This window comes from Ambystoma mexicanum, chromosome 4q (genome assembly GCF_040938575.1).
Source record: "Ambystoma mexicanum isolate Mex_15411 chromosome 4q, UKY_AmexF1_1, whole genome shotgun sequence".
NCBI classification, from domain to species: Eukaryota; Metazoa; Chordata; class Amphibia; order Caudata; family Ambystomatidae; genus Ambystoma; species Ambystoma mexicanum.
In genome coordinates this window covers 866415560-866434193 of record NC_090928.1, presented here as the reverse complement: position 1 = coordinate 866434193, position 18634 = coordinate 866415560, and the positions used below count along the sequence as shown (strand labels likewise).

Genomic DNA, 18634 nt, shown 5'->3' with positions numbered 1-18634 from the left:
ATCAAAAGAAAGTTTCAACCAAAACAAGATGCTGGTGGTTGCAGGTTTTCCTGGGGTTCCTATATTCTGGGTGAACACATTGCATGAAAAAAGGTTACAAACAAACCATGTTTCATGTTTTCCTGACTTGACTCTTTTTCATTGTCTGCCTGCTTTGCTGTGCCACCTTGAGGAGGGAGAAGAAGAGCGGGGATTTCTCTCTTAGGAGGGTGCTCTGAAATTACAGCCTCTAAGGGCACCTGGTCTTCTGTCGGTTGGACAAGCAATGGAAAATGGTCCTCTGGCCTTCAAGTTTCCTGAAGCTCTCTGGGCCTCACTCTTGGCCCTCTCTCCACTTTTGAGTCTGGGATGTCCTCCCTGTAGGGTGCTCGTTCCTTGGCCTGCCTCTATTACCTGCCTGATCTGACTATCTTAATCCTCCTGCTGTTCTCTGCTTTCAATTCTCCTACCATCTTAGTCTTTCTCTTGTTCCAATCCTCCCGTCCAACACTTATTTGCCATGGACTGGAAACGTACACCTTCAGTGTTCACCTTCCTCCTCCTCCTTTTATTTCCCGATATTCTGGTCCATTATACAAACCTCCTGGTATCTTACCCATTCCTCTTTTCCAATGTAACTACTCTCTCATTTCCCCACACCACCTACCTGTAGGATTCTTCCATTCTAGGAATCACCTGATCTTCACCTTTAGTGTCACCACCCTCCTCAAAACTACCCCAAGTCTCCTGCTAGTTCCCAACAGTCTCCTCGTCACCAGCCGCTAGATCTCCTTTCTTGCTTCCTTCGTCTATACACCCAACCACTAGGCCTCTATCAACTCCCTCGCTCAGCTCCATTGTTTCTGGCTATCTATGTGAGCAAACGCCACCCAGTATGGTCACACCCAGCCACATGTGCCTTTATTCACTCCTAGTTTCCCCTTGCCTATCCATTCTAATGGAATTATGTTCCAAAGTCCTGAGGGCCCTTTCCAGCTCCAACGCCTCTCCATAACTTCAGTGTCCGCTGTCCAAACTCAGACCTCATTCCATTTCCATGTAACTTCTCTGACTGACTGAGTTCCCTGAATTGTATAGTGCTGTCTCTACTTTCCCCTGTGCTGGGCTTCGGGTGAGTGTCTGCACTGGTGTCCTGTAACTGGGCACAATTTGGATTGGTTGCTGCTTCTGGTTGCATCTGGTCTCATCTTTGGCCTAAGCAACCGGACCAAGCTTTCTTCTGGCCTGTCTGTCACCTTTGTTTCCAATGTGCCTTTCCTGACACACTCTGGTGCTGCATGTGGAGGACCCAGGTCTCCTGTTCCCCTAGCTCATTATTGATATGCTTGATAACAAAAGTCTTGGTAAACTTCAAATTTACCCAGAATGTGTTGCAAATTGGTCCTCCGGTGACATTTCAATATTGTACCCTTATCAAGGGAAGAATCTGCTGGGAGACAATGCATATGTAACTTTGTATCAGCTGCAGTAATACAGCAGCTGGAAAGCCACTAAATGTCCAACATTCTACCAAACTCTGCTAGTCCGGGCTCTGCAAGTAACTGGGGTTTGAAATAACTTCTTCTCTACTACAGGATAGTTTACAATAGTATAAGCATTAGCTTTGTATGTGTGTAATTGACTTGCTTTAAATGGAAGTGTGTGTGTTTCTCTTACTTGGGATTTTGGGTCTGCCTAGAGAAACCTTCAGGTTCTCTCTAAAGGGGAAGGAGTTGTATTGCAAATCATCTGATAGTGTTAAATCTATTCATAGGTATACTCTTTATTAGATTGCCATCACCAGTAAGAATTACACATAGGGGAGCATTTTCCTTGCCAGGGTGAGAGGTCAGGGTCCGAGTAGAACCTGCTCATTTGAGGTCATAATTACTGGCAATGCATAAGAGCCAGGGACGAGGTATCTCGTCCTTGGGATTACCTTCCCAGTGCCAAGGACGAAATAGCTCGTCCTTGGTACTTAAGGGGTTAATGAAGGAGAAAATGTTAGAAGGCTTTGCTTGGTGAAATACTGAAATCACCAAAAAAGGCCTTGGCACGGGGGGCGGGGGAACCCATGGCAGTTAAAAAACAAGCTAGATAATCTTACAAGAATAGAACCATGAAAACCATTATTTTTTTATTCATTTTGACTTGCTTTTTCGTATTTTAAAAAAAGGCCCTCGCTTCAAGTAAACAAAGCTGTGCCATATGATTGTTTTAATGCCAGGATCAAAGCGATGTAGAATGCAGCCTCTGCATTCCTGTTTTCAAGAAAGCTGACATGTTCACAAACAACCCTTTCAAAGTCCAATCTAAGTTGCTAATTTCGATATTTCATGTAAAAGGAAAATGTTCTCTTTGCATCATTATTAGATTGCCATTGCCAGTAAAAAAGTGTAGGTCTAGGAATAGATGTAAGTCGATCTGATGATACATATTACACATTATGTCCATCATTGCCTTATAGAATACTAAAATACAGTTTGCACAGTTTTTCAGGTTCTCCATGTAACATTGCAGCACACATGCAAAAGCACATTTTAAATGACATTTTCTTTTTCATTAAAGCAGCATTGCATGTTTTCCTGTCACTTTGTATTATCTGTTTATCATTAGTACCCGGCGGAGGTGGTGTGGCCTCCTCTCAGCCAATGAGAGGGCTCGGAACTGGGGCATTACCACATGGTAATCCCGCAGCTCCAGCCTCCTCAGGCCGCCATCTTCCCCCGCTGGGCAATGAGGTAAGTGTGCCCTTTTCCCCCTCCCCAGATCTCCCCGAGGCCCCTTCCCTCCACTTACCTGCTTTTTTTTATACTCTTTGGGAGTGGATGCGCTGGAAACACTTCGATCTCCGGGACGTCTGCCCCGATCTGCGACACGCCGCCATGGAAAGGCAGAAAGGAGTACAAGTAGTCCCTTCTTCCTTTCCAAGGTGGCAATTTTTTTGTTTACTTTTTTTTCCCTATTTTTTGAATGGCCGCCATGGATTAGGAGAAGGGACTATGTGTAGTCCCTTCTCCCTTTCAATGGTGGCCATTTGTTTGTTTACTTTTTTATTATTTTCAATGGCCGCTATGGAAAGGGAGAACAGACTCAGTTCTCCCTTCCAGGGCGGCCATTTTATTTATTTTGTCTTCCTTTGCGAAACACCAGTGTGTTTAGCAAAGGAAGAAAGTAGCTTTTAATACCCCGGTCCAATGGGCCCGGGTAATAATAGTAATAATCCCCTCGCAGGGCAGGCATTACTGAGGCAGGTAATACCCCACTGCCCCCAGGGATTATTGCTTAATTAATAACTGGATATTTCAGTGTAAAGCCATTCTGAGTTAGCTTTATTTAATGAAGTGCGAGGCATTCAATAAAATAATGTCTAGACCACAAGCTATTGAACAAGAGTATAAGTATTGCCTGTCAATCATCTGATCAGTTTTCCAAAACATATCATAACTCCACTTTTTATTGTTGTTTACTTTAGGTTGATCTCCGAGATGACCCAAAAACGTTATCTAGACTGAATGATGTGAAGGAGAAACCTTTAACTGCAGAGCTTGGACACAAGTTGGCAAAAGAGGTACATCAAAAATGTGTAAATAGTAATATTCCTTAATGTCAATATTGCTATTAATGTCCTGATAAGAACTCCAGAATACTATGGGAATTCAGAAATAGAATTATTATTATAGTTTACGTTGGCTATCAAAATTGGTAAATCTAGCTATGGATACAAAACTATGTGAAGTTTGAAAATCAAGCAATGGCAATTTCGGTGTTCTGAAACCAAATTGTCAGAGGACTCTGACCACCAGGAATGCCTTGTAGAAAAACAAAAGCTCCTCTCTCCTGGCAAGGCAAAGGAACCTACACTAATTTCATGCACACAGTGAAACATCTTTTCCATTCTTATTGCCTATCAGAGGATCTGGTGACCACTAGGGATGTCACGTTATGACCTGCTGCTGGTAAAGTGACGGTATACTGTGTTTATAATGGTATTGAGCAGTTATTTCAAATTCTCCTTGCAGAAGCAGTATTTTAGTAAAAACAGCTCTGCAATGTCACAGATTCTGTAAGAAATGTAGCTCACCAAGTTAATGTTAAGAGTTTTTATTAACTCTACTTTTTTTGCAACTAGTCCACAAAGGCCGGACCCACGCACAATTCTTCTCTTGTCACGCACCCACCCTCTGGAATTCTAGTCCCAGTATCGACCTAGAACTCCCCCACAATTCTCCAATTTTGCAAATCTCTCAAAATGTGGCTTTTTCAACAGCCCCTGACCATGAACTAATCCCAATGGATGCAAAGAACAGAACTCGCAGTAATGCGCTATTGTTAAGATGCCAGCACAAACGTTGGCTACCCAAACCTTGTACAGCACTCTGCTGCTCTCAGGCTAGGTCCACTCTTTAAACAATCATGGGCTCACATCTGCTGGGCATGGCAGTAGTGAGGCTGGGAAAACACTGCACATCGTATATGGATCACATTAGATTAACTTTAATAAGATTAATTCATACTTGGTACGCTGTGATGCAAGCAAGCATAGTTTCCGTTTAAAGCAATAATGCTGTATCTGCATGGGGTAATGTTGCAACACTATTTTCTGAACTCTAGGTAGCCTATGCGGCTGCAAGCAGGCCAGGAGGTAAACCTGCTGATACAGAATCAAATGCTCTAATATGATATGCATTTGGTCAGTGCTTATCACTGTGTTTTCGGTTAAACTCTATGAAAATCCTTCTTTCTCATGGCAGTAGAGGATGAATTGGTTTTGGTAATCAGACAACCCAATAGCCATTGTGCTCACAAGGGCTCACTTTAATTCCACAAACGCTTTCTCTGCAACTGTTAACCACTCTAGCGGATTGGATGCATGTAAACAAATAATTCCCTGTAACTGACCAACTACCTACTATTAGCCTTCTAACAGTAGTGCCCTGTTGCTCCCCAAAAGGGCCTCATTTAACTATCTTTTGTTGGCTCGAGCAATTTTAGAATAGTGTCTATACAGGAGTCTGTAATACTTACTGATATGTCATGACCTAAATAGTGGACTTTTTCCTGGTCCAATTGCACTTTCTGCTTACATTCTTTGTCACCCTTCATTGCTAAACACGATAATAGAACCATCGTGTCTTGCTTGCATGCCTCGTAAGAAGGCAACACGATCAGTAGGTCATCCACATATTGCACTAAGACTAAACACTCTGAGAATTGAATATAGTCTAAATCCTTTTTTAAATATTTGTGAGTACAGGGATGGGCTTTCTGTATACACCCATAAGGGAGGTGAGTCAAACGCCTGTGCTGGAGCATGGAATGACTAAAGGCAAAAGGAAAATAAATACTGACTTTCTAGATGTATTGATGTTTGGAAGAATGGAGAACATACATCAGCAATTGCAAAGCATGTGGCTGTAAGTGGAAAACATGATAGTATAGTCGTTGGGTTTGGGACAATGTTAAATTGGGTAAAACTACTACCCTCAAATCTTTATACATTCCTGCCAGGTTTCTTTACTGGCAAAATTATGTCATGGCTTGTGGTTGGGACGATAATTCCCTCATCTATCAATGATGTAATTACTATGGAAACCCGCTCCTCAGGTTCTGACTACGGGATACTGAGGATGTTATGGCAATGTGTTAGTGTTGTCTACATGGATATGCACTTCTTCTGCATTTCCCATCAGCCTCACCTCATTCGCATATATTGCAACCGCAATTCCTTAGGCACCTTGGATATGTGATCAATCACAGACGATTCCCCCAGAAGACCCTTCTCACGTGGCCAGGGAAAGGCAAACACTTTCTGATCCAGAACCTGGAGTTGGTGTTCTGCAGGAGGATCACATGGGAGTGAGGGGAGCAGGTCAGGAGGAATGGGAAACCCCCTTGTTGAACTTCTCCCGAGACCCAACCTTCTAATGCCCTATTGCAAAGTAGAAGTTGGAAAAACAGATTTTTGCATTATTGACTCCAAGTCCCATAATCCCAAAGTACTGGGACGAAAAGAGTGCTGAAAAGGAACAAAATTGCAGCTTGTTAATAGAAATTACCCACACCTAAGGGAGACTGAGAGGTGTAAAAGGCCCCCTCAGGTGCAGGCCATTAGTAAGAAGGTGCAGAGCTGTCGCACGGTGTGGTGTGGCCTGAGGCAAAACATTTAGTGAGGCCCCCCTTATGATTCTTTTGCACTGGGCCAGCAGCGGCACTGCCACAAACAGGAGACGCAAGAAATCTCCCCTTGAGTTTACGTGCAAAGGAACCCAAACATGGTTTATTGCTACAACTGCAAATCAACTACATTAAAGTTAGATTTCTCTACTGATGAAAGGTTTATGCCAGACAGACTTTTGTTATTGTATACATACATATATATAGGATGGCATGACAGCATGTGGTGTATGACACCAGTGTTAAGAAACGCTCTGTCCCTGTGCGTGCATTAAAAAACACATCATACACAGGGACAGACATATGTATAGTGGAGACTGGTGAATTTTTTAACTTTAGAGGCTTACATGTGTGTGCCAATTAGGCGGGTTCGACACAGCATAATGGGGGAACTCAATCTAAACAAAGGGTGCTTGAGAGGATTTCTAACTCCCAAGAAAACTTCGAAACATTGGTTTAAAATGGTGCATTTTACAGCACTTTCTTGGAAAAATTGGGTAGAAAGCCATGCCGTTTGCAATTGGTTTTGTATGGTAGCACATTAAAAAAACCAATAGTTGCAAGTCACCAACGGTGCAAAGGTGCATTTTCCAATGCATTTCATGCTGCCTTTGCCCACAACATATGCCAGAATAAAAATATGGGACTCGAGTTCCAGAGGGTGGGTGCGTGACAAGAGAAGGATTGTTTGTGGGTCCTCTATTTGCAGACTAGTTGCAAAAAAAAGTATAGAGTTAATAAAGCTCTAACATTAACTTGGTGAACTACATTTCTTACAGAATCTGTGACATTGCAGAGCTGTTTTGACTAAATAACTGCTCAATACCAAGATAAACACAGTATACCATCACTTTACTAGCAGCAGGTCAGAACGTGACATCCCTAGTGGTCACCAGATCCCATGCAGGCTGCACCGACATATGCCATTATTGCCATATAAGGACTCCCAGCCAGTAAAAATGCAATGCCTCAAAGGATACCTAGGCTGGCAGTGCACGCTAAGTGTTGTTACTGGCTACACTGGCCTACATTGAATGTGGTCCAGTTTAGACACTTAGTAACATTTATGTTTGCTTTACCCTTGATGCATAGTCCTGTGCATCAACGGTAAAGCAAAACAAGCATTACTAATGCTAACAGTTTGTGCTTTCGTGTACGCATGGGCAAGGCAGTGCTGTATTGGTATTAACTTTCTGTTGATGGTAGCAGGTGCAGAATGGTTTGAGTACCTGTGCCTCTAATAGTGCCTAGCAAATGCCTAATCCTTATGCACAAGCCAAAACTGCTGGCTTTGCCAATGCATGTTTTTAACAGGACTTAAGTGAAGGACACAAATAGTGCTTTTGAATCGAGTGGCGGAAGGCTGGCCTGGTTAACACATTTTTATTACACCAGTTGCGTGTTTACAACTCCAAATAAGTCATTACCTCTCAGACGCCTCCTTTGAGAAAAAACTTGCAGGCACTTTGAGTGCAACATTTGATGGTAAAGCTTGAATAAAGCTAGTTGAAAGAGTTCCCATGAGGAGGTATTTTTTTCAGGAACTTGATGGGAATTGCCATAGGGATTTGCATGGCCATGCGCAGTCAATGGGTGGGCAAAAAACCAAACTGCACCTACAAGGTTTGTGTCTGGCCTTGTATGCTTTTTCTCCCTGTCTGCACACAGTGCTTTCATTTAGCGTGATCTTCCCGGATCTAGTATCTGGCAGAATATATCTCCCCAGATCACAGAGCTGGCTCTACAACCCTGGTAAAGCTGTGTGCACTAAATATATATTTTAGAATGATGTGGTGCAATCCTATTTTAAACTATGTTGGGCAGGGATATGAACCGTTGTCTCTAGGGTCAGAAGTGAGACATTGTGCCACAAGACCAATTGAAGGTCTGAGCAGGATCCCTCTGAAATCCCTCGTCAATGTTGCACTGCACTGGAAATATTGATGTGCATTTTAAGGGGTGCTGATTTTGTACTTTGCAGATAACATTATAAGAAATGGGGCTTTTTTCCAGGTGTTCATGATAAATATGAGGAGGGGCTAAAAGGCAAATGTTTAGGAGGGTGACTAATAATACTTGCCTTACACACTCCCAATCAGGGACAGCATCAGGGACTTTGAACCATTTCAACTACCCCATATTGCCAGTCAGGAGTCTTTGTAACAAAGCAATATATTCAGTTTTCTGTTTTCGTTCTGGGGCTCAAAATGTGCTGCATTTCCTGAAGCCCTTCCAGCTGTCATTTAGTGTTTAAGCTCCTTGCTGGATGCCTTCTCGTGATAATCAGCGACTATTAACCTTATCTTTGTAGCAATTGTAATGTATACAACCCAGGGGTGCCTCAGATTATTTTTGCTCTAAGCAGGGGGCCCCCCCAAACATCATTTTGAAATGGTCTCCAATGCATCTTCAGCCCGGTCTGCTCCGAATCCTCCCCTCACTGGACTCGCCCCCTTCACCTGTGTTGCCACAGTAAAAGTCAGTTTTTACCACTGCCTGTACTCCAGTGCAAGAGTTTTGGCTTAAGTGCCACCTAATATCCCAAACTAAAAAGAATGTGATGCCCCATGTCTAAATTTAGTGGCCCGCAGGGTTGCTAAATTTAGGGGTGGGGGCTGGCACACACACTCACATACACCACTTTTACCCATGCATTCATCCACCAGTCACACAACTCCTTGTATGTACGCATATAAAATCAAACACAGCACTGACACAAACTGCATCATACATGTGCACATTCATACACCTATGCATACACATTAAATGTAAATACACATATATACACATTTAAAAAAACACTTACCTTACCTCCATGCACCCTTTAAAAGTGCCTGAGTAGCCACGGGAGGACTGGATGGCCCTCCCTTCACTCCGAGACATCGAAACGCTGCTTGACAGGAGAGGCGGACCTAGTCTGTCAGTCAGTGTGTCCACGTTGTGTGTTTCTGCAAAGTGAACACGCGGACAGGAGAGTTGTCATTCAGCGTGTCTATGCTGTCAGCTCAATAACGGGAGGAAGCGGAGCTCACTTATGAGCCCCGCTGTCTACTATTATTTGGCTGTTTTTTGCAGAACCAAACAGCTCTGCAACAAACATCAAAATCATTGCAGGGTCTGACAGCAGGCAGCACAGTCCGATGTGTGAATTAAGAATATGGGAGGACTGTGCTGCCTTCTACTCAGGGGAGGGTGCCGAGAGGCTCCCCACCAAGCACGAGGCCTGGGGCAGTTTGCCCCTCCTGACCCCCCTCGTGATGGAAATTCGTAGGTAGAGGAATTGTGAACTCTCCACATAGAAGCAGAGACTTGAGCAGAAAAAAAGATGCTGAGTGCACTCCTGAGTGGGTCATCACCTCCATAAGCCTTAATTGCATTGGTCACTCAGCGGGAAGCATCAGAGAGGGCTGCTTGCCCTCAGGAGACATGAATTGCAGAGGCTGTACAACAGGAAGCGAAAGTTTGAAACGCTTTACCCACAGCAAGGCTGTCTCCGGTGTCAGGCGAGCACTGAAGAGCCTTTGGAGCAGAGGAAGCACTGTGTGCGCGTGGCGTGGGCCACTGCAGACTGGAAGTAGCAGATTGCCAGACCACAAGGAGTAGCTGAGGTAGAGGACCTAGAAGCAGTGAGGGAAATTAACGTGCACGGCAGACCTGGTGAGTACACTAAGCTACTATGACACTGGAGCTCTCTGTAACCGCTTGCTTGCTCAGAACAGGTACTTTAACACCAGAAACCAAATGCGTAGAGGGAAAAACACAAAAGGCAATTTTGAATACCGAACTGGCCGAAACCAGAGAAAGCATTATTTTGCAAAACAAACTGACTGACTATAAGCATGCGTGTCTTTTTAAAAGCCAACAACAAGATGGGGCAATAATTCCAGACCCCAATACAAACTACCATTGCCAAAGCCAAAAGAAAATTAAAACAAGAAAATTAAAACTAACAAACATTGCAAAAGTCAAGAAGGGGCAAATAAGATTTCAAATGTTTGTAAAGCTTATTGCCCGTTTTTGAAGAAGTGCATAAAAGAAGGTAGTATAAACCTACATTGCCAAAGAAGAGTCACAGTGAGACCATATTATTGTCAGTATTTGGTTAATGTAGAAGTGGGGAAACGAGAGTGGCATGAAGGATGCCCTTCTGGTAAAGGATATTTAGGAGTGGAGCATAACTTGCAGAAAATGTAATGTTTTTAATAAAGAGTACCAATGTGAATCTTGTCGGAAGAATTTCTTAAAACTTGGTGTTGTGAAGCAAGAGGCAGTGCTAAATTGTTTTAAGCTAATGTTAACTACAGAAAGACTTGTTTTTTGTATTTTCTGGCCTGGCACAGTAGTATACCAGGTCAGAGGTTGTGGTGACATTTTATTCTGTTCTGCCAGGAGAGTATACCAGAACAGGGAACTCCGAAGTAGTAGGCATTGCATTGGAGTAAACCAGTTGTAATTGAGGTAGTAGGTCTGGCATGGAAGTAAACCAGGTGGAAGTTGATGAAGTGCTATAAAGCAAAGCAGTGTTAACAAATCATAAGAAGCAGTGGTAGAACCATTGATATGTTTTGGTGAAATATTGCCAAATCAACCTGACAAACTTTCATTGCTGACGCAAGTGTTGTATGAACTGCTGCAGAAGTGTAAAATTGGTTCTAAGTAAATGTGTGGTTGCAGAATAATCCTGACTAAGACAATTTATATTAATTGTACTGAACTCCAGAAATGTTCTTGTTTTATGCAAAGAAGGTTGTTAGAGACATCACAAGTTGAAGAGAAAGAAACCTTGTTGAATAATCATGAAGTGTTGGAACTTTTTGTTGCTAAGTGGAAATCAAAAGAACCGCATTGGAACTTTGTTACAATACAGGATTTCCTTATTCTTTTGGAACTATTGAACAGAATCCTGCTTGAATGTGGGGAAGGGAAGTTCCCCCAGATTATGAGAAGAGACAGTTATCATTTTGTGAACTTAACTGTTATATTCGTTGCTTCTGAATTGCCATAAACTCAGTTTACTTGGTGTATGTACAATTGTGAGGGCCGGAAACCTTTTGTTAGAATGTTTTCTTTAGATTATTTTAGTCAGGTAAATCCTGATCAGAGTAGGGATAGTGAGGAGTCCATCTAACCTTTTGAGTTCATAAAATGGCATCTTTTGAAAAACCTTCTCAAAGTTATCTGCCTCACATTTCTGCCCCCTCACATATGGTGTTGGGGTTGGAATCAATTGACACAGATTGGGGAACACTTACATTTGAGAAATTTAGTAAACGAGCCTCCACTACCACTATAGCTACTGAGCAATCAATAGGTTTTGATATATATAGTGGTAGAGGAGAGGTAATTCAAACGGGCGATAGAGCCTTGATACCCACAGATTTAATTCTGATTCCTCCGGGGGGTACTTAAATCCACCTTGCCTCCAAGTCCGGTCTAGCCTGGTGCTAAGGCCTAGACATATTGGCAGGAGTGATTGATCCACATTATAGACGAGATGTTAAAATATTGATGCAATAGAGGTTAAGAATAGTGTGCAAACTGGAAGAGGAACTCAAGGTTTTGGGGAAGTATATCTTCACCCAGTGGTAAAACTTAACATAGAAAGCAAAGAAGAGATTATTCCTCACTTATCCTTTGCAGAATGTAATGACCCTAGCAGAAACCATTAAATCAAGGTTTACCAGCTGCCTTCGACTTGCTGGACCACAACAGTCTTCTGGCTGCACTGGAAAAAGTGGGTAAATGCTCGCCTAATACTACAAGCTGGATCCACTCTTTCTTGTCGGATAGTTTCAGCAATCCATTGGGGTGAGGCGATGTCTGATTATGCCCCTATAGCCTATGGAGTCCCGCAGGGAGCATGTTTATAACCCGCTTTGTTCAATCTGTATATCAAACCCCTATGTGAATTGTTGGAGGATACAAATATCCATTTCACTAATTATGCTGATGATACTCAGCTCTTGCTGAGATTGGAGGGAAACTATATGACCAAGACAACATCAGACTGAATGACACATTAAAAATAGTTAAAAATGGATGACAAAGCACTGAATGTGCTTAATGATACGAAATCAGAACTGTTACTGTATGGCCCGACATATAAGATCTGAACTATACCCTAGATACTATACGTTTTTGCTAGATGGATGTGTTATCAAAACAAAAACAAAGGTTAAAACCGTAGGTACCTTCCTGGATTGTACTGTTAACCCTGAAGTTCAAGTAAATGGTATTATACATAACACACACTATTATCTGAAGCTCTTAAGGAAAATCAGACCGCTGATCTTGGGTAAAAGCTGCAAAACATTGGCCAGGGCCACTATCCTATCAAGAGTAGATTATTGCAATGCCTTACTGGGCGGCTAATCTAAGAAAAACCTGTATGCACTTCAAGTGGTCCAAAATGATGCCATTCCATTATAAAAGAAGTTCCACAGGGAGATCATATCACAGTTAATTGAAAATACCTTCATTGGCTCCCAATCAGAGCTAGAATACAATTTTAAAATGGCTGTTTTCATCCAGAAGGCAGTCTATGGTGCAGCTCCGGAATACCTGAAAAGAAGAATAAACATATACCAGCCTACTAAAATGCTGCACTCAAGCAACACTATGCTATTAAACTGCCCCCACCCAATGAGGTCGAAAGCAAATAGCAAAACCTTTCCCTATACTGCATCTATGCTCTTCCCCCATACCTGCGCCTGGAAAGAAATGGATTATCCTTTCAGAAGAGTCTGAAAATGTACTTTTTCGAATACATTTTTTTTTTCTTTTTTTTTTTTGGATGTACGATAACGAACACGGCCTAATGACCTGTTCTATGGGAAGGTGAGAGTCCGCAGCCACATTTTAGCTCACTGTACCTTTCACAAAGGAGGAATATTAATTTGCATATCAGTCTTTGTCCCACCCACTTGATCAGTCCAACACCGAAATACTAGGCAATCCTCCTTTGAACAAGAGTACCAACAGCAACCCCAGACTGGTATTTCGGCCTAATCGGGCCTCATGAGGTGGAGCTGTGCCTCTCTGAGCACAGTGAGCAAGGGGCCTTCGTCTGGATAATCCTAGGTAACTTAGGGTGACCAACCCAAAGATCCTTAAACATAGAAAAAGAGTTGTGTACCCCTCTTCAAGAACGACATGGCCTAATGACCTGTCCTATGGTAAGGTAGCCACTCGAGAGTCCGCAGCCACATTTGTGCTCACTGTACTTTTCACAAAGGAGGAATAAACATTTGCATATCAGTCTTTGTCCCGCCCACTTGAGCAGTCCAGTACCAAAATGCTAAGCAATCCTCCTTTGGGTTATCCAGACGTGGTACTCTTGTTCAAAGGAGGATTGCCTAGCATTTCGGTGCTGGGCTGCTCAAGTGGGCGGGACAAAACTGGTATGCAAATAGATATTCCTCCTTTGTGAAAGGTACAGTGAGCTAAAACATGTGGCTGAGAACTTGAGTGGGTACATTCTGTGAAAAACATCAGGGCTTTCTCACTTATGGACCCCAGGGATTCTTTGTTCAGGTGGCCAGGGCACGGCCATCACCTTTGGAACCAGACCCACTGGGGGTGGACCAGTGTGGGAGGATCACCTGAGCAGGGGCTCCTTGGGAACAGTTGGAGGAATGCCCTTGTGAGAGACGTGGTATTCCCCCCCCCCTTTCTGACAAACTCCTACCCGACACTTCCTTCACCTTCGTAGGTTGTTATGAATCCTGTCCTGTTGGCCCCTCCACAATTCCAACAGGTACTAACATTATAGGGAGGTGTAGAAATATATCTCTATCCAACATACCCACAGTCCCCCTGACAAACACTTACAGAAGTTTCCCTCCATCATTACGGAAAACTACAACTCCCATACTTCCTCACCATTGCCTTCTTTCAAAACCACTGGGACAAAGAAGAGGAACAGAGCTATGAAGCTTGTCCATAGGAACCAATGTACCATGGATTCCTATGGGCAGTCTCCATCTTGTCCCATTAATGAGGACAGGCAGGGTCAAGCCTCCCTTTTCAACTACCCACACCTGACTCCAATTAGCACTCCCTGTCAGTATAAAAGGTGGAGCACTGAGATCCATTTTGAGCAAGCTGGGGATGCAGTATGGACCAGAGGAGCTGAAGAGCAGAGAAGAGTGCTGAAAGCACCCTGGAGAATCTGAAAGGGAGCTGAGGGCCAAGGCACTGATCCTGTGTCGTTGAAAAGCTGCAGCAGGGCTAAGGAACTGTGCCTTCCAAGAGCCAGAGAGGGCAGATCATCTACTGCAGACTCTGTCCATAGAAGTACTAATTTCCCCAGGGAATATGAAGGGAAGCCCAGATACTTGAGGGGCAGGTGGGAAGACCATGACCTCGAAACAGAGAGCTCCAGAGCCGCTCTAACCGGGTGAGTCTCATGGCAAGAGAGGAAATCCCAGTGAGCGTGTGTGTGGCTGTAGCGGGAACCAGAGCATGGAATTTGAGAAAAAAGCAGGCGTTTTGACAGAGCTTTGCAATCTCTGCAGTCATCCCTGAGTGGCAGTCTGTCTAAGGTGTCATTCGGAGAAGGAAACCTACAAAGAGTGTTCCACAACACGCAGCGTTTGCTAAGTTTTGGCACAGGTTTGCAGTCCCTGCAGTCTGTGTCAGGTGGAGTCCGGCAGTGAAGAGAGCAAGCAAGGAGCGGTACCATGGATGGGGACATTGAGATCGAGCCCGAGGAACTATCAGAGACTGTTGTGGAGCCCACTGGAAGTGGGAGTAACCAGGTACCTATCTGCCCTGAGGCGAGTTCTAATACTAATATCGGGCACAACAATGACTGTCAGCTGTTTGCTAACAAGCGAGCAATCATTGGTGAGACTGTCTGCTCGTTTGACATTAGAGTTAATATTGGAGCTAGTACAGCACTGTTTATCAATAATTTGAATGCATCCTGCCATGCTAAGGAGCCCGCCCTACCGAACATTCATAACAGCAGCGTTTGAAGCAGTGAGGGCCACACTGATGAGGCTAACGTTAAGCCATCCACTTTTAATGTTTTGGAACGCAGCGCAAACTTACTTGTGAGGGCTGACTTTTTCCTACTAACATGTGCTACCTCCGATATGGTGGGTAACTCATACTCTCACACTCAACCAACATCTACGGTCAGCATGGAGCTTTCTTCCAATTCTTAAACACTCATCAAAATCGGAGTGCATGCCATTATGGAATACAGCTCAAGACCTTGGGGGAGAGGGTGTGATACTCCCTGCCGATGGAGGGTGTGAGCCTACTAGACTCAACGAAAGTGGGACTTTACTGACACATCCTCCCAGGGTTTATCTATTTAACTCAGCAAACAGAGGTACTAATACCTCAGAATTTGGCTCCACATGGAGTAATCGCCTGAATGCTATGGAGTACTCCGAAAGGCCACTATTGCAGAAAACCCTGAAGCGCCAATGCACGCCTCCTCAACTGCTGATCAATCCAAAGCAGAGGGGGGCCGGTGCAGGGCGCAGCAACAAAAAAAACAAGCATGCAATCATCCAAGAACATTTAGCAACCGACCAGGCGGACGACCACTACCTTGCTAACAAACCAGGGTTTCTTCTACAGCAAACCATCCTGCTCAACCCACTTGCGCAAGTGAAGAAACGGGAATCCCGGGCGAGGTCTCGGTCCAAGCCCTACTGGAGAGCACTATCTCCATTGACCTCGGAATTGTCTCCCCCAAGGACTCAAGCTTCACAGAGTGCAACATAATTGTCCAGGCACACTCTGAGGCAATAGGAGCAACACTGCCTGCTAATACCATCGGGGAGGCCGAGACCCAAAGTGCCATTAGTGCATCTGAGTAAGCACTGAAAGGTATATTCAATAGGACAAAAGAATCCCTGGAGGCACGGGCAGCTAATATAACTTCATCTGACTACAGGATCCCTGTGCCAGACAGATACAATGAGCTGCTATTTGGAACCTAACATGGCAGGAAAACAACAAGATGACTTCAACTCTGCATAGCTGTATCAAGCCAAATAGATCTTCTAAAAGATTGAGGACCTCCTCAGTTCTCGATGGACCTAACAATCTCTCACCAGGGACAGTGGACTGTGCCACCTTTACCGAGCCCATGATGCCACTGGACCCTGTTACAATTCAAACATCTGATGGCATTGATTTCCTGTCGGAGAGGGGGGCAAACACAATTGCTGCCTTATCTACCACAATGGCGCCTTTTATGAAGTTATACGAGAACAAACGCGATCAATTGAAAGATCAAACCGCAATCATTGCCATGATGCATGCAAAAATGCGTTTGTGGCATCCAGAAAAACGTGGAAAACAGTTCGACCTGGGTCTCCAATCTACTCCACTGTATACTAGTCCCCATTATTAAGAATGAAAACAAAAAAAAGAGTCTTAAGTTGCATCGGGCCGGTCGAACTCTTCAATGGACCAGCCGGCTGACCCGGCTATAAGTAGCAAAACCTGAAAAGCTCAATATGGTGCCGCCGGCCAATATAAACAAGGAAGACCAGTCTAGCCCAAGATTATGGGAGTCAAGCCAGTCTGTGCTGACTGAGTCCAGTGATGACCTCAAACTCGAAGGAACCAAGAAGCTCGCAAGAGCAACAGACAGCAGTCGGCGGACTTATAAATTAATTATCGCAAGAAGATGACACTGACGGACTACAGGAGGAAGTAGTCGGATCACAAAGATGGGTGAGCAGAAAGAGGGAACTCCCAGCCAGAGTAATAAGATCAAAGCAAAAGACTGACATTTTTGAGAGAAACCAAGAAGGGACAAGAAATACAGCAGTGGCCTCTGCAAAACCAGCACAGAATTTGAAGAAACACCCAAGGATAGTACAAATTAAAGAGGTTCTTCAGAAAAAAACATATGCATAGCCCCCAAGACAAGATCCAATGGGAGCCACTATTTTATCAGAAACCTAACTCTTCCAAAGCACAACAAACTGCTGCTGACTGGAAATCAAATCGGCCTTCACCCAGCAAGTCTAAGGAACCTAGCTGCCACCCCACTCTGCATCCGATAATTTGTGTAAGATTAAGATCAGAGGAAGCCACTGATGAGGACTTGTTGGAGCTCTCCACGTATACGGTGACTGAAGGAGAGGAGACCGATGACTCACTCAATTGGGAGGATGATCTAACTAAGATTGATTTGGATTCTACCGTGGATGAGGATGGAGAGGCAAAGGAAGGTAACATCTGTCATGAGGAAAACCTAGAAGCCTTCAACCATACCCCACATCTATCCCAAGATCAGAGTATGGAGAACGTCATACAGGAGACGAGATCTGCTAGACTTTTCCCAGCTTTCATTTTGGAGGGAACTAGCAAAGTAGCACCTTGGATGAACTTGAGGGCCGCACCTTATAACTTAACTTTGGCCCCAGTAACTTCAGGCCAATCCGGACAAATATAATAGAGACAAAGTTTACGCCACAGAGAAGAGAGAACCATCAAAGTTTGAGGTTAGAAATCAAGCCAGGCTAGCGTGTGAAGAAGGATGTGGCCTGGAAGATCAGAACGTGACCACCTCCTCTGGGAAGCAAAGTTTTAGTGAACCTGGGGATTGCCACAGAAACGGAATCAAGAGAAATGTGATCCCAATGCAACAAAGAAGGAAGTGCTCAAGTACAACTGTGATACCTGTGGAAAGCCTTGAGATGAACAACTGGAGCTTGACTAAAGACCAATGACTGGATCCCCGTGGAGCTAGCCCCCCTCCCCCTCAATTAAGAAACAACCTGTTATTGGAGAGAATCGTACATTTAAATGATGGCTTGATCTTGAATCGAGCGATGCCTGTTTCACCATGTGCCAAGTCTAAGGCTGTTGACAACTAACAACTTGGTTATTATCGAGTTTTCCGAAGAAGAGAGGTTAGACAAGGTGATGGTCTACTTTGCTTCGTCAATAGTTAACAACTCTTGTTGGAAGAGGCCCCTCCTTTGCTGCCAACGGGGTTTGACCTGAGGAAATTCGAACGTTTATCAGCATTGATCTAGGAAGCTCCGAACCAAAGCCATGCACCATTGGGGACAAGAATCAAAACCCGGAATGCTATTGGCCGAAACAGGACCTTAACTGAGCCAACCATCCAACAATGACAATTATGGTGGGAGGCCACAGGACGGAGCCCGAAGGAAACGCCACATACCAACAGGGATTCAGAAGGGAGAAGAAGAAAATTGGAAATGGTTGGTGGGGATTCTGGTGGACAAAAACCAAAAAGGTCATAACGCAAGGAATCCATCACTCCTCACCGCTTTACATTTGGCAGCCGGACACCAGAGGCTTCGCTCATCTGTTTAGCCGAGGTGAACTACATTTTGAAACCTTTGACATGATTGGTTTACAAGGAGCGTGGCTCCAGAACACCCCCATATTAGAAGGATATACCATCTACCTAAATGCTGCAGTGAAAGGACCTAAAGGTAGGCCCACATCAGATCTGCTAATTGCCCATAAA

General features: G+C 44.0%; 1 protein-coding gene across 1 annotated transcript in view; it reads left to right on the top strand.

Annotated features, from left to right (window-relative positions):
* Window positions 1-18634, top strand: part of RHOQ (ras homolog family member Q) — a 399119-nt gene that overhangs the window by 321392 nt on the left and 59093 nt on the right. Inside the window, exon 4 of the mRNA XM_069608441.1 lies at window positions 3455-3550. Coding sequence (XP_069464542.1) covers window positions 3455-3550 — 96 coding nt within the window. The remainder of the gene's footprint in view (window positions 1-3454; window positions 3551-18634) is intronic.